Source organism: Micropterus dolomieu, linkage group LG21 (assembly GCF_021292245.1).
Source record: "Micropterus dolomieu isolate WLL.071019.BEF.003 ecotype Adirondacks linkage group LG21, ASM2129224v1, whole genome shotgun sequence".
Classification (NCBI taxonomy): domain Eukaryota; kingdom Metazoa; phylum Chordata; class Actinopteri; order Centrarchiformes; family Centrarchidae; genus Micropterus; species Micropterus dolomieu.
The window spans coordinates 9,535,533-9,550,854 of NC_060170.1; the positions used below are offsets into that span (position 1 = coordinate 9,535,533).

Here is a 15,322-nt window from a genome sequence, read left to right on the forward strand (position 1 = left end):
GTTAAGGGTTAGCAAATTTTAGCTACATTTGCTGTTGCGAAGCTAACATGAAGAGAGGACGAGACGGTCTCAGAGCCAGCGCACCAGCTCCAGACAGCGATTAGACCTTCAGCTAAATGAATAAATGTTAATGTTAACATCCCAACAACAGCATATGTTGGAAAACTAGAAAGTAAGCTAAATGTCCGTGGGCAAGTAATTTAACGTTACCTGAAACACAAATAATGTCTAGAACTGCTGGAATAGTGTTGTGTGACTTGGTCCGATCCACTTTGTTTTCCATTTACAGAGCCAGGGCTGCGCGCACACAGAACGGACAGCTAGCGGACCGTGAGGAGATATTCTCTGAATTTGAATTTTGAGTTGGATTAAAATCGCTTATCCCACCTTTAATGAAGGGCACAGATGGTAAACTGGTATGGAGAAATGCTGTTGCTGCGTTTGATCAAACTCTGGACTTGATGTTGCTTCACATATCTGACCACGAGCTTCATTTCTAACTGCATTGCCGACGATGTAGACAAGTCCATACTGAGGAGAAGAATCTGTGCCCTTCCAAACACCACTGCGTAGCCCTTCACCATTCTCTATGGTCAGCCCATATTTGGTCTTCAAAAGTCTAATAATTTTTTTATCATGTATAAAAAATACAATATCAACACAAACAATACAGTACAGTTTGAAGTCAGTTTTATGTTAACACGAACAAACTTCCAGGTCAGTTCCGTAATGAGTTGTTTTTGGTATGGAATGGAAAAAAAGGAAAGGGGAAACAGTCTGACAGAAGGATAAAGACTCAAGGATGTCAAAAATACATCTGCTGTTACCTTATTGTGCTTTTCCCACCTCCTGAGGAAGTGTTGCGGGCATAGAGGATTAGAGATATAAATGCTCTGTATCTACTGAATCTCAGTTGAGGCTCAATGACATCCACTGAGGGGGTGGGAGGAGGAAAAATAAGGGCAAATGGCTGATCAGTAGTCTGGGAAATAGAGAAACGTTTGAGGGACTGGGTCGGGATTACACGTCAGTTCATCTTCAGCGAGGGAGTCACGTCTCTAGTCTCTGTAGACTGCTTCAGTTGATATTTCTAGAAGGGAGCAGCTGTCAGGAAAATGTTGATAAAACATTAAAAAGAAGGCTGCCACCCCCTCCGCCTGGGTTCTACTGCATCTGGGAACTGCGCACAAACAGCTACTCAAATATTTTTTAATAGAGGAGTGTGCGTACCTGCCGCACAGCAGTCAAACTTCAAAAACTCCAGGGTCCTGAAAACTAAAACTAACTTTGGGAAGATAAAGAGAAAAAAAGTTCTCCTTTTGGGGATCAGTTTAAACCAGCACCAACCAGCTGACATCTCAGTTTCATTTCAACATTGGTCAGGGCCGGTGTTGGTCCAGAGGAGTCCGGTGCTAGCCCAGCTGTATCTGACCAGAGTAGGTGGTGAGGAGGAGCATGATGGAGAAGCCCGTCAGCAGTCCGGCGTTCTGGATGGCAAAGGTGAGGAGGAAGCTGCTGCCGCCCGCGTCCTCTTCCTCACGACTCACCTCATTCATCTCTGGAAACTGAGAAGCACAAACCAGAGAGGGAAAGGACTTTTTAAACGTCTATATAACTGTGTAAATATGGTCTCGTATACATCACCCTCTTTGCTGAACAGTATTCCCTCTCTTTTCACCTTTGTTAGTAAGTAGGATCCTTTGTCTACAAAATCGTCATCGTCACAATCGTCATCATTCGGCAAAGGCCTGGTTAAAATTTTACATCGAACGCACGGGGAACGGAGCGAAGATCAGGGCTCTGCTGAACATAGCTTCTCCCTGTAGGGAGGATTTCCCAGAGATAAGCCGGCTTCTGTCCGAATACTGCTTCCGTCCCATCTGGGGTGCCAAATTTCCCCGCAGGCAATATCAAACAATTCAAAGAACAGCTGAGCACAAAGGTTTTAGGAAATTATCAGGGTAACGGTTAATTTATTTATGTTTTTTATATATAGTGTTTTTTTTTATACCTTACTGACAGCATAGGATGTTCAAGTTTAGTATTACTTACTAAGACCTTAATATCCTATATTTGTAATGAATACAGAGCACAAAGGGTTTAGGAAATTATCAGGGTAAATGTTGATTAGTTTAAACCTAGCAGGTGACAATATTGCTAGATTGTCTGTTTAAAACTGCCCATGAGTGTCAGATATTATATATATGGTATTATGTGGTATGTGATGAAATATGACAAAACGCTCATTTCGGTAATCAGAGCACTGGGAATGGGGAGAGAGGGTGACCTCTAAGGCACAGAAGGGGGGAGGCTGAATGAAGATGATATTGCATATGGCACAGATGGATGATTAACAAGGGTTTACACTAAAATCTTAAAGAATGAGGTTGAACTAACTGACTTAACAGCCACTCAGGGTCAGAAATGGAACGTAAACTGTCTGTGTTATTGGACACTGAGCTCCGAGGTTAAAAGAGGGCGAGACTGGTTTAGGACATGCTACTGTCTAGCCACAGCTATCTTAGAGAGATTGTGGAGCAAAACAACTACAGACAAACTCAAAATATCAAGCTGTACAACACTATGTGAATAACACTATGTGAATAAATGAAATACTGTCTTGTAATTGTCTCCATAGTAATAATAAAAGCATGCATAAAAGATTAAATGTAAGAGGAAACGCTTCTGCCATACCAATAACCAAAGGAAAGTCGAATCAGTAGGCATGCTCCTTACTCTCCAATACTGATTCTCACTCTGATTTTACATGTCAAAGTCAAATTACTAGTCATGTGGAGTCCTACACAACCTGAGAAATCAGTTGCATGTCTGATTAACAATGCGTGGGTGGATGGCGATTGGGCATTTGCCCTGCAGGGAGGGTATAACAAAGACGTCATCGAGTTGCTTTAGTCCAGTGTTTGTGAGGCTTGACCCACACTATGCATAAAAGTCAGGATCTTTTCCTCAAATGTACATGATGTGACATCACCATGAGTACCTGGTCAAGACAAAAATTTCTTCTTTACTTTCCCCAACTACAAATGTGTTCCAGTGTGTGGAATTAAAGATGAGATCCTCTTGTAACAAGTTTAACATGAAGTCTGCTGTCTTAAGAGAACCTTAAAAAAAACAAAAAACACATTCACCCTTACAACACAGGGTGTCGACAACATCCCTTTCCTCAAACACTGACCATGTCTGCCAGAGCGATGTACAGGAACATTCCCCCAGCCAGGGCAAAGATCCAGTTGGGGGAGAAGCTGTTGCCGGCCAGGATGCCAAAGCCCATGCCCAGGTAACAGCAACAAGCCGACAGGAAGTTAAAGAACAGAGCCTGCTGTATACTCATTCCAGCGTTCAGCAGGATCACAAAGTCTCCTGAAAAGAGAGGCAGAATGACAGAAAGAGAATAAATATATCGAAGAGTTGTCTGCGCAATATGCACAATACTGCAGATTCAATCTGCCAAGCACGGATGTTTCAACCCAGCGACCCAACTCACCCAGCTCGTGGGGAAACTCTTCACACAGGATGGCCACTGAGGTGCTGACGCCCTGGAAGATGGAGGCAGTGAAGGAGGCGCCGATGGCCAGGCCGTCGATAAAGTTGTGCAGGCCATCACTTAATGTGATCATCCAGGCCAGTGTGCCGATGTCAGAGTAGGACGTACCCTTCAGCCAGTAGCAGCCACCACCGCTGCCGGACCGCCCCCCGCTGTCTGGGTTCTGGGAATCCTGGGGTGAACAGAGTGAGGGAGACCCATTTGATGTAAATACATGTGGAAAAAGCAGCAATATGCAAATATGACTTCATGAACAAGGATGTGTTTATCAATTCACATGATAGCTAGGATACAAATACAAAATCTTAAGTATTTTATATTTTGAATTTGGTTGAGTTACCAGGTGCATTTAAATCAGGGGTTCCATACGTTTGTGCTGAGCCCTCACCACAGGTTGAAAATGTAATGTCAGCAGTTCAACCAAAGAGAGATTTTCTCTACTTAACTCATCAGTTTGTGTCAGTGATGAAAAGCAAATTACTCAGAAAATAAAAATGCATTAAGAAAAACAGACAATAACAACAATGACAACTAAACAAATCAAGTTCTTATTGTCCTCCATCCTCCGCCCCCACCCTCACCTGTGGTGTCTGTGCAGGACTGAGCATGAGCTCGCCCTCCCCTGCGTCCACCTTGCCCAAAGCCAGACTGCTGGCTTCCCCGTTCTGCTGCAGCTTCTCCTTTTCGCCCTCTTCCACATGATCTGCATCAGGGTAATGACTGTGACCGTGATTCTGAGAGAAAACAGACATCATGATGACACTCAACACTACACTACAAAATTACACATCTCACAAACATTTTCAAAACAAGTTGACGCTGACAGATTTGGAGTTGTTAATGGTCTTTTTAAAGAAAGAACAGCAGCACTGCACGTGCCAATTTGGTTTAGAGAGCATCTGTATCAGCAAACTTTTGGCTCAAAGCACAGTAACCACAAGGTGGAGTAACTGTCTCACAATCACAATCACACACTCACTACATTCCTTGCTGCCTTTTGTGAGCAAAATCCAGAGCAACAGAAAGCTGTATGAACATCTACAGCTTATAATTTCAGTAAAGGTGGTTTCTAAATTTAATTAAGAGTAAAATCTGCAAGTCAAAGCACCTTTGAGTTATTTATAGATCGGATTTTAGCTGCCAAACACCTGCAAAACACCTGCCACGTACACTACTGCACTTAGGCAAGGCAGGCACAAGTGGCCAATGGACAAAATCAAGGCACACAGGAAAAGAACAAAGTCCATTTTAAATAACTTTGAAATACAAACACGTATGCCAACTAACCACATTACATCACAGCCAAGAAAACATTGCTCCACGTATAACAGTTAAAGACAACTATGAAGTAAAATGAAAGAGATCTTCCTTCATAGATGCATTAATTTGGTACAAATGTGTAGCAGGTCACAAATTTGTGGACTTTCTGTGTAAAACGTAAACGGCAAATCAAAGGAAAAAGTGAATTCCAACCTGAAGGGGACATAAGACCACGTGTCACATTTTTCATTCTACTACCGTATGTACAGTACTAGTTTTCCACAAGGGAGTGCATCTTCACTGTATGTAAACTCCTGAGGGCGGTACTGTGGCAATAAAGTCCAGTCCAACTGGTTAAACATACCACTGATGCCCAGATAATACAACTAGGAACAAATAAATTGTGCATCATCATTGGGCAATCATCCAGTGAAAACATTTAGTTACCTGACAACAACATAACAACCTGGCTTGGTGTGGCAATTAAATTAAATACAATTTTTCGCAATATTTAATTTCTCCTTTTTTTTGGAGTCCTGATTTCATACTCATCATACTGGGTTGAGTCTTGTGTGCAGACCTTGGATACAAGCTGTTAAACCAAAAAAAAAAAAGCTCTGAGACTCACAAAATGTAGTTTGTTGAGACTATGACAGAGATGTTGACTCACTGTAAAAGGTGCAAGTGGCTCCGACACTGTGGAATGCTTTTCCTTTTGACTTACATTATGCCGCTGTCTCCGCAGATGCCTTTAAAAACAGCGTGCAAACCTGTGCGTTTTAGGTTTGTTATTACTCGTGTTTTATGGACTGATTATTTTACTGGGTTTTTTTTCCACGTTGTTGCATATGTTTTACTGTTTGATGATTATTTATTATTACTTTATGATGCTGTCGCTTTTGTTTTTTTTGATGTTTCTTTGTTTTCTTCCTCTTGTAAAGCACTTTGTTCTGGAACGGTGCTATAATAAATAAACTTTACTTGCCCACTTCTCTGGTCTTTAGCAGCTACCTACTTCAACAAACTTCTTATAAAAGTACTCATTGTGCAACTTTTGTAAAGTTGACACATATTGCTGTTATATATTTACCTTATGGATATGTTCATTGCTGCCACTGTAATTTGCCAGTTTCCCACCACATGCATCTTGAAATAAAACAATATATTGCATCATTCTTGCTATGTACTCACCCTGTTTTTCTGTTTGAGAAGCACTCTGAGGACCTTTTCAGTGAAGAAGAAAAGGTAAAATCCTCCGAAAACGACCGCAGACTTGGACACGTAGAAATCCACCATTGGGTCAAACCCAAAGGCCTACCATGCAGGAAAGGAGACGGTGTTAGCTGGTGATGAATATTTATAGGAGCTGTTATTACATCGTGACTGCCTGACAGCGTCTCTACCTTATGTCCTTGTGTCCTCAATGTGCATATTTTTGAAATGAGGCATTACTTGAAAGAACTGGCAAATTTTAACAATCATGATTTAGCAGGTTTTCTAAACAATTGGTGGTTGGTGAACTGTTTTGAACTCTGGGTCTAGGCTGTGCAGTCAGCTGACTGAAGAAAAGAGATAAGTTGAATTTATTGTTTTGTCAGGGTCAGCTGCTGATCAAAAGCAGTTTGATCTCAATAGAAACCTTCAACCTGCTGAATGTCTTTGGATGGTTTTACTTTTGTCCATTGTTAAATTAATCCGTGAACAATAACTTCAAACAGAGCTGATATCCTTTTAAAATATCATAGAGATTTTTCACTGCAGCCTCTAATCTGAGAGACAGGTTGAATTATATATGTAATCGTCTCCCCTCCAGTAGAGACAAACCTCCCAGAAATTAAACCACTTCAGTTCTGAGTTACACACGTTTTTTTCTTACTATTGATCCCATTCATGCAATGAATTACACAACAGCTGTAAATCTGCCCATGATAGGTGTGCACACAGTCTAGACAGCATTTAATGTGTTAAGAGAAATGCTCCAATTTGTGGGTTGTGCCACTCTAACTCTGAACTTCAGTCAGTGTGCTGACATGTACCTTAACCTTAACTTCATATTGATGGAAGAATTTAATGAGGGCAAAAGATACAAGTACATTTCATAGCAAAATCTTTTCGGTAGAAATTTGACAATAGCCATATTTACTTTTATTCTGGTTTTTAACGATATAACAAAAGGCTTCAGACAAACAAAGTGGTAGTAGTCTGCAGCTTCATGCATTACTGATACACTTCAAATATGCCACCTTTGTTGTAACGCTGATTACTTATCAGCTGCATGCAAATGCATGTTTTACAGCAACCACATTAGTGCTATAACCTGATATCTGGCAATAACCTGGTTTTGTGTGCACTTCAATGTAGTCAGTGGATTTATTTGTCTGGTATTAAACACACCTACAGTTTCACAACGTTTCGAAACTGATATAAAACTGCTCACAAAGATCGAAAATGATCAATTCAGGAAAGTAATTCATAAATAAAGTAAATAAGTATTCACAATGAATAAAGGTCTCCATTTTAGCTAAATGTTTCCATTTTAGCTGTTGCTCAAATTTGAAAGTGTTTCCAGAAATATGCTTTAAGACTTTTGCATTACAGCATTCATCAGCAGCACTAAACAACCAATTGTTTAGTCAAATAAATTCCAGTTTTTAAATCCAAATTCACTTTGATTTGATAATTTAGTTGTTGTAGTTATTTTATCAATAAACATTTTCTATTTCACAATGTGCACCCAGTTGCCAGTTTATTTGATACTCCTAGCTAAAATGAACGCAGACTAAAGGCCCTTTCAGACATCGCGATTTGATGCAATGAAAAGTTGTTGTGGCATGATGCAAGCCATTGAAAATAATGGGTTTCAGAGAGCAGTGGTGTCGCCGTACAGTCATGCAATAAATCATCCTTCAAGAAGGTTATAGTGTTCAGTTTTTGTTGAAACAGTTGTACAAAGATGTGACAGTTTTCAAGACACTGTCAGGTATTTCTATTATTTTGCCCATCCTATTTATATGAGGTATACAAAAAAATAAACTGCGATATAGGAATCAGGACAGGGCAATCAAATATTCGTTACGCTTTTTTCGATATGTAAAAATCAATATTCAATGGTCTTTCCTGAAACTGCATAGCAACCCCACACTGAGGCAAAGTCAAGGAGCTGCAGCTAAGTGAGTCACAGCAGCATCGACACTACCTCTGGGATGAGCTGAAACAGGGCGTTGGAGTAGAGCGTGCCAATGGCCAGGGCTATGAAGTAGAGCAGCAGTCGCTTGTAAAAGGTTTTCTTCATGAAGGGCACCACACTCGCCCCGACCAGCGAACACAGAGAGATCAGTGTCACACACAGGATCCCATAACCCCAGACTGATCAACAGAGAGGGGGGAAGAGGAAGGAAGGGGGAAGGCAAGAAAAAAAGAGAGAGCTAGTTAGTTGAGAACTGATTTTATCAGATTAATCACCAAGGTAAGGAACACCAACCAGATCAGTCCCTGAAAAGAAAGGAATGAATTGAATGAAATCAACCTGAGGAAAAAAAGAGATGTACCTGCAAGTCTTTCCAGAGACAACAGGTTCATTTGTCCATTTAAAACAGATCAGCAAAAGAGACACCACCTTTCATTTGCATTTGAAGATAATAATGTGTTGTCCTTTGAGGCAGTCCTAGAACCCCATGCATTTCTTTTGATAGAGAGGGGAGGTGATTAAGGTGAAATTACAGTTTACTGAAACCTTGTGCACAGACACATACATACTTTGTCCTAGTCCACTCAGGTGCATCTGCACCACTGTCCTAGCCTCAGGGTAAACTCTAGCTATCACTGCAGACACTAAAGGGGGCACATGAACTTTAAATAGCTCAACAGTAGAAGAAGAAGCACTGCTAACAAGGGGTCACATTTCAATTTGAAGGACGTTTAAAGGGTACTGCACTCCATTTCTCCAGGATCGTCTTCCACAAAGTGAAAATGTAAGAATCCCAAAGCCAAAAAACCAGACACTGTTATGTTGAGTCTGTTTAGTTGTTCTACATGCTGCAGTGACAGAAGAGAGAGCCGATTTATCTCGCCAAGAAAATCATCATACCTAGCCTACATCTCAAAGCCAAAACATTGAAATGCGGACACAGACACAAACATGCAGTGCACACAAATACAGAAATACCCTCACATGATCTGTGATGCAGTGTGGGCAAAGCAAAACCAAAAAGCCTTCCACAGTGCTTATTAGAGGGGAAAACCACAGAGAGAAAACAAAGGCAGGAAGCAGTGGAAACAGATTTAACCAAGACAGACACAAAGGGGCACTTGGCCAAAGGTGCACTAGTTTTGTGAACAGCCATGTGGCACCACAGTGAACTAAAGAGGCCTATGACTGGTGTTAAATGGGATGTGAAAAGATGGATGGATAGATGGCAAACCTCTGGCAGGAGCTGCAGCACGGCAGTGGAGAACAGTGTGCCAATGGCAAGAGCGATGAAAAAGGTGAGAGCGTACTTCATATAACGCGTCTTCATGAGAGGCACGATGAAGACTCCAGTGAGGGAGAAGGCATTGATCACCGTCACACTCAGGAAAGAAAAGCCCCACACTGGTGGTTTGAGAGACAGGAACGTTGGATGGAAGAGGAAGGTGCAACATTAAAACAAACCGCCATGCATCCATGTGTGGCAATGTTGGCAAAAACATGTTGCCTAAAACCATGTTAGAAATACAAATACTGATCTCACAACTCTGTATATGTATCAGCTGTATTGAAATGCAAGCAAATAAAATAACATTTACTTGCATTTCAATGCAACAAATCTACATGCGACAGACATGTGATTTTGGATGTTAGGAGTGGATGTTATACATTATTTAATGTACACAAAGCCACCACTGTTGGTTTAAAAGCATCTTTTTATGTAAACATTGTGAAGTACCTTAATTCAGTGGTTCTAAACCCAGGGTTTGGCACCTTGCCATGTGGTTGAAATAAATTACATATGTATGTATTTTTAAATGCCTTTCTGACATTCCTGTTGTTTCCAGAGTACTGTGAAATACTGGAGCATATAGTAAAGTAGTAATGGTTTTTACCTCTGCTGGTCTCTAACCGCAATTCAAATGAAACAATTTAGAAAGGTGACAAGGGTTTGCATGAAGACATTGCTTTGCTTTTAAAAGGGGACAACTGCCTTAAGTGACACCTGTAGAAAAGAAATATGGTTAGTGCACATTAGTTAAATGTTTTGTGAATTTTTTGTCGGTTCAGGCTGTAGCACACGTGAGGTCTATGGAAAAGATTTTAAGAAGTAAAATGCAGATATTTATGGTCTATCTGAGATAACTTTTCCACACTGAGAAAGGAAACAAAAACTAGATGATGAGAACTGGTGAAGTCAAGTCTCTTGGAAAATAAGCATTTGATAATGTATAAAAGGTAGTAGACTGTAGACTGTGATAAAATTAAGATATAATCATAATTTGGCAAATAGGATAATACATATAAATTAAGACATCACAACGTTGAGCCTGCATCGTGATTGTAACCCCCCCCCTCCGCAAAAACTAATTTCAAATGTTCACATTATACCACCCTGTGAAAGCAGCACACACTCTGACACACTCACACCTCAGGTAAACACCCCGGCTTGCCCCGCCTCGCTCTGTCTCTCTCCTCCCGTCTGCTCCATTTTCTCCATCCGCAGTATGTTTTATAAACTCGCCTAAAAGACTGAGAACTCTTTTCCGTATATTTCCACCCGCGATCCGCTATCGCGGCAGCAGGTGAGCCTGCTTATTAATGACGCAGCCTATCAAAAAACTGAAACCAACATCTGTGTTCACCATTGCTTTACCTGGTCCGTGCATAAAATATCCACCGTGACTTGTAACGCAAGTTAATAGTCTAGCATTTTTTTTACTGAGTGAAGTATGTGCGAGAACACATGCACATAAGATGAATGCTGCCCGATGACATCCTCCATTCTGATTTTTCATTGTAGACATCGTCCATCCCTAGTGTCAAGCAGCAGATGTGTGAGAAGACTTCAACCAAGTCCAGTTGCCCTTGACTTTAACCTTCTTTGGATGAACAAAATGAAAACACATAAAAAGGTGCTGGTTAGGGGAGGGGTAGGTGTACTTGACATGACCAGTGATATGTTTTGATAGTATGTGAGCTATTGGATCCCGGGAAGAAAAGAAACTGCACAAGTGTCACATTTAGATCATGAGAAAAGATCAGGATATACAAGCCAATGAGATCTGCAGTAGAGATTAATTTCCATCCGTCGTCCTGCTGCTGGCAGATTTCCACAGCCTAGGAAAAAAACAGCTCTCTAGAAAAAATAAGCTGGCTACAAGGGCATGTGAGGCGAGCAGAGGGCATTTAAGTGGATGATAAGGGAAAACAAAGTTGTCAGTGGAAAGGGAGAGATAGAGCCAGAGCTCTCAGCCACCGAATCATTTCTCCTCTACCTGCCAAGGATGAGATACACTGGGTAAAAGTAAAAACTGAAATTTGTTGGCTGGCTTAGCAAAGCAACAGCACAATGTGATTAGTTTAAAAAGAATATGAAGCCATTGATGCCTTTAGTCAGAAGCTATTATTTTTCTTTTAGTGGGAACTTGTGAAGTACTATGAACATTCCTGAAGCTTTGCTGCATTCGAACATCAGTTCTGCTGCAGCTCTCTGGGCAGAACATCATACAAGTTGACCAAATTCGCAAAGTCTGTCATTAGCTAGCATTTCTATACCAGCCACATACCTCAAAGTCGATTTAGCTTCCATCCAACAAGAACTCAAAGGCTAGTTGATCAACAGGCTACGCTGCACTCCACATTTCCGAGAACTTCAGATTGGATGCGTATGCCAGAATGGCTTACAGGGCACTCAAGGACGGCCTACTGATTGTGCACAGTCTGCAGTCAGTATGGAGTTACAATGGGTCGGCAGCAAAGGAAAGAAGAGCAGTTTGTAGCTGGGATGACTGTCTTTCCCTGAATATCTGCTACATACTGGATATGCTGACTGAGGCAGGAATATGGAGTCTAAAGGAAGGGTTTGTGTCAATATGCCAAAATGAGAAATGCAATCTGAGCCCTGACTAACTGTTCCTGTTTATTTTGGCTTTCTTCTCCTGAGGGGACATCACAACATGACTTTCTCTAGGCAACTGGATCTGGAGCTCTGAGGAAGAAATATGTTTTCAATTCATTGCATTAGATTTTCATTGGTAATATTTTAACTGAAAAAAAGGTTGTAAAAATGAGTACAGGCGCGAAATACTTCAAATATACAATAAACTGATCAAGAAGCTGTAAAAATATAAAAGTTTGACCAACACAAATGCCATCAGAAATCTTAAAAAGTATATCAAAAAGTATACAAACACATTCAATATACAGACGTGCTCAAATTTGTTGGTACCCCTAAACAAAAAACGAAGAATGCACAATGTCCTGAAATAACTTCCTGACAAAAGCAATTAGCATCCACCGTTTCATGTTTAATAGAAATCAGATTTTGCTTTTGTTTTTCAACATCATTTTGTAAATAATAAAACAAATGAAAATAAAATGGTGAAAAAATTAAGGGAACCTGCACTTAACACATTGTTGCACAACCTATACAGGCAGTGACTGGAATCAAATGTTTTCTGTAGCTCTCAATGAGACTTCTGCACCTGTTAACAAGTACTTTGGCCCACTCTTCCTGAGCAAACTGCTCCAGCTGTCGCAGGTTTAATGGGTGCCTTCTCCAGACTGCAAGTTTCAGCTCTTTCCATAGATGTTCGATGGGATTCATAGAAGGCCACTTCATAACAGTCCAATGTTTTGTTCTTATCCATTCTTCTGTGTTTTTGAGTCATTATCCTGTTGGAGGACCCATGACCTGCAACTGAGACAGAGCTTTCTGACACTGGGCAGTGCGTTTCGCTCCAGAATACCTTGATAGTCTTGAGATTTTATTGTACCCTGTACAGATTCAAGGCACCTTGTATCAGGCACAGCAAAGCTGCCTCAAAACATAACCGAGCCTTCTCCATGTTATACAGTAGGTATGGTGTTCTTCTTTTCTTTGCAAGCTTCACTTGGTTGTCTGCCAACATAGAGCTGATGTGAGTTGTCAAAAAGCTCCAGTTCTGTCTCATCTGTCCAAAGGACATTCTCCCAGAAGGATTGTGGCTTGCCAATATGTATTTTAGCAAATTCCATTCTGTCTTTTTCATGTTTTCCTTTCAAAAGTGGAGTCCTCCTGGGTCTTCTTCCATAGAGACCATTTTTGCTTTCTCAGGTCCATGTTCAGTGTGGTGCACAGATGATACCAAACAGCACAGTGGCCACTTTCCTCCACTTAAATAGGCTGAATACAAGATTGGAGACGTGTGTGATAACAAGCTAAAGGAATTAATTAGTTTAGAATATCACTATAATATTATTTATTATTTAAAAAGGGGTAGCAACAAATGTGTAGAATATCTTTGTAGAATGAGCAATAATTCATCTGTTTTCACAGCTCTTTTTCTTTATTCTATGACATACCAAAGGCATGCAAGTATAAATGGTGCATAAGCTTTTAATTTCATCACTTGTCAAGAGGAATTCGTTCTTTCAATAAAGTAAGTGTACCAACAAATTTGAGCACAGTAAAGGATAAGGCTGACGATATTCTCTTTTGTTATTGTCAAAAAACAAATAACAAAAAAACAATGCCAAAATGTTAGTCAGTCTCTCAAAACAAAGCCCACAGGTGCCTACAGAAGATGAAATGCTTTTGAAAATGGTTCTTGAATATAATCTTTCATTTAAAAATTTGGACACTAGCTTCAGCAAACGCAAAGAGGAGTAAATCCCACATGAGTTGGGGGCAATTTTCAGCTGCAGATTTGGTGCATTAGGAGTGTTTACGGCACCAGGACTCAATGTGGGATTGAGTCAAAATAAACAACAGTAGCAAAGCTCAATATAATGACAAAACATGTCATCCAATGCAACAGTGTGGCTCTCTGATGTGTTTAAAATAGTTTTTGGAGCACCTTGGCTACACAAACAGTACTTGTTATAAGGACAAATTCATGGTTGGTTTTGGCCTTTTCATTGGATTGAACAAGAAACATTAAATCAATAAAATGTAACTGGATGTTCACAACAGGAAATAAAAAAACAAACATGTTTAGTGTTAACAAGATAGACAAATAGCTAACATTTTATACTAATGTGCAGTAATGTCAGTGCTCACCTTCAGCGTCTGTGGGCCTGGGGGAGGTGTCACTGCTCGGCTCCTCCTTATTTTGCACTCTACAGGTGCCTGCATCCAACTGCTGCAGCATGGTGGGGCACAGCTCCTGTAAGCCCTGCCCATCCAACCGTGAATGCTCGCTGATCTTGTAAATAGCCAGCGTGTCCGTAGGCAAGCACTAGAAATGAAAACGTATACATTCAGTGATAGGTCAAGTGCTTTAAATTCTAACCCGAAACAAGGTGGGCAGTTTCCCATTTGAATGTAATTTAGCTTTAAAAAAAGATGATACAGCCACAGAGATACAGACAAAATTGAGTCTGGAGTGATCTTTTTATTTTGTGCCAGTGCTCGGTAAATGTAAGATTTTTCACGTGAAATCAGTCACGTAGTCTTTTTAGTTTGGTACACAATAATACTTCACTGAATCAAACAACTATCAATTTGTCTTAAAGAGCTGCTTATTTTGCGACACAGTGACCAACCTAATCTATTTCAGAAGAAAATATTACAGAATTGCTTCTGAAAAAGAGTTACAGTATTTGACACTGCATTGAATTTCACCACAGACCAACTTAGAGGTGGAACAATTAAGAGATTTATTGATAGACAGAAAATTAAACTTGAAAATATTTAGAGAATTGATTCATTTAAACAAAATATCATAGGAAATTAAAATGTTCACTAATGTAGAACTGGATAAATACAGATAGAGAGGATGCCTAACAGCCAAGGAAGATAGGAGACATACAGTAATGTCAACTTCTGAAATTTGAGGTATCCAACCTCAAAATTCACACTCTCAAAATTCTCTCTAAACTGAGAGACAGAAACCAGTTGGAATTTAATCTCCTGAATACAAAAAGTGAAGCTGAATCAAACACAGGTGGGCTTTTGATTGTGACTCACTACATAATTAAAGTGATGAATCACTGAAAATTTGAGTCCATAACAACAGCAAGAAATATATTCAATATTCTATTCAATGATTATGTTTTCAGCACCAATAACAAATCCTTATTTCCTTTAAGGCAGCCAAGAAATTGGAAATCAACGTGTTCTGTGATGAATAGCCTCCTCTGAATCGTGTTTAACAACATTTGCAATCATGTCAAACGTGACTGAACAAGTGATTCACTAAATGGGGAGCAGTGACATTTATTGACCAAAGGTTGCTGTTTTACTTCTGTTCTCAGAGTCACACTCTTATACAAACAGAAATTGACAGTTTCTATTTTCATATTTGTAACGGTAAATACAGAACACA

The 15,322-nt window shown here is 40.2% G+C and overlaps 1 protein-coding gene across 2 annotated transcripts in view; it reads right to left on the reverse strand.

Annotated features, from left to right (window-relative positions):
- Nucleotides 1-673: 673 nt before the first annotated feature.
- Nucleotides 674-15,322, reverse strand: part of slc39a14 (solute carrier family 39 member 14) — a 32,187-nt gene continuing 17,538 nt past the window's right edge. For both annotated transcript variants that reach the window (XM_046035655.1, XM_046035656.1), the window contains 7 exons: nucleotides 14,056-14,233; nucleotides 8,022-8,191; nucleotides 6,017-6,139; nucleotides 4,147-4,299; nucleotides 3,506-3,737; nucleotides 3,197-3,381; nucleotides 674-1,565 (listed from right to left, as the gene is read on the reverse strand). In XM_046035655.1, coding sequence (XP_045891611.1) covers nucleotides 1,413-1,565; nucleotides 3,197-3,381; nucleotides 3,506-3,737; nucleotides 4,147-4,299; nucleotides 6,017-6,139; nucleotides 8,022-8,191; nucleotides 14,056-14,233 — 1,194 coding nt within the window. In that variant the 3' untranslated portion in view covers nucleotides 674-1,412. The remainder of the gene's footprint in view (nucleotides 1,566-3,196; nucleotides 3,382-3,505; nucleotides 3,738-4,146; nucleotides 4,300-6,016; nucleotides 6,140-8,021; nucleotides 8,192-14,055; nucleotides 14,234-15,322) is intronic.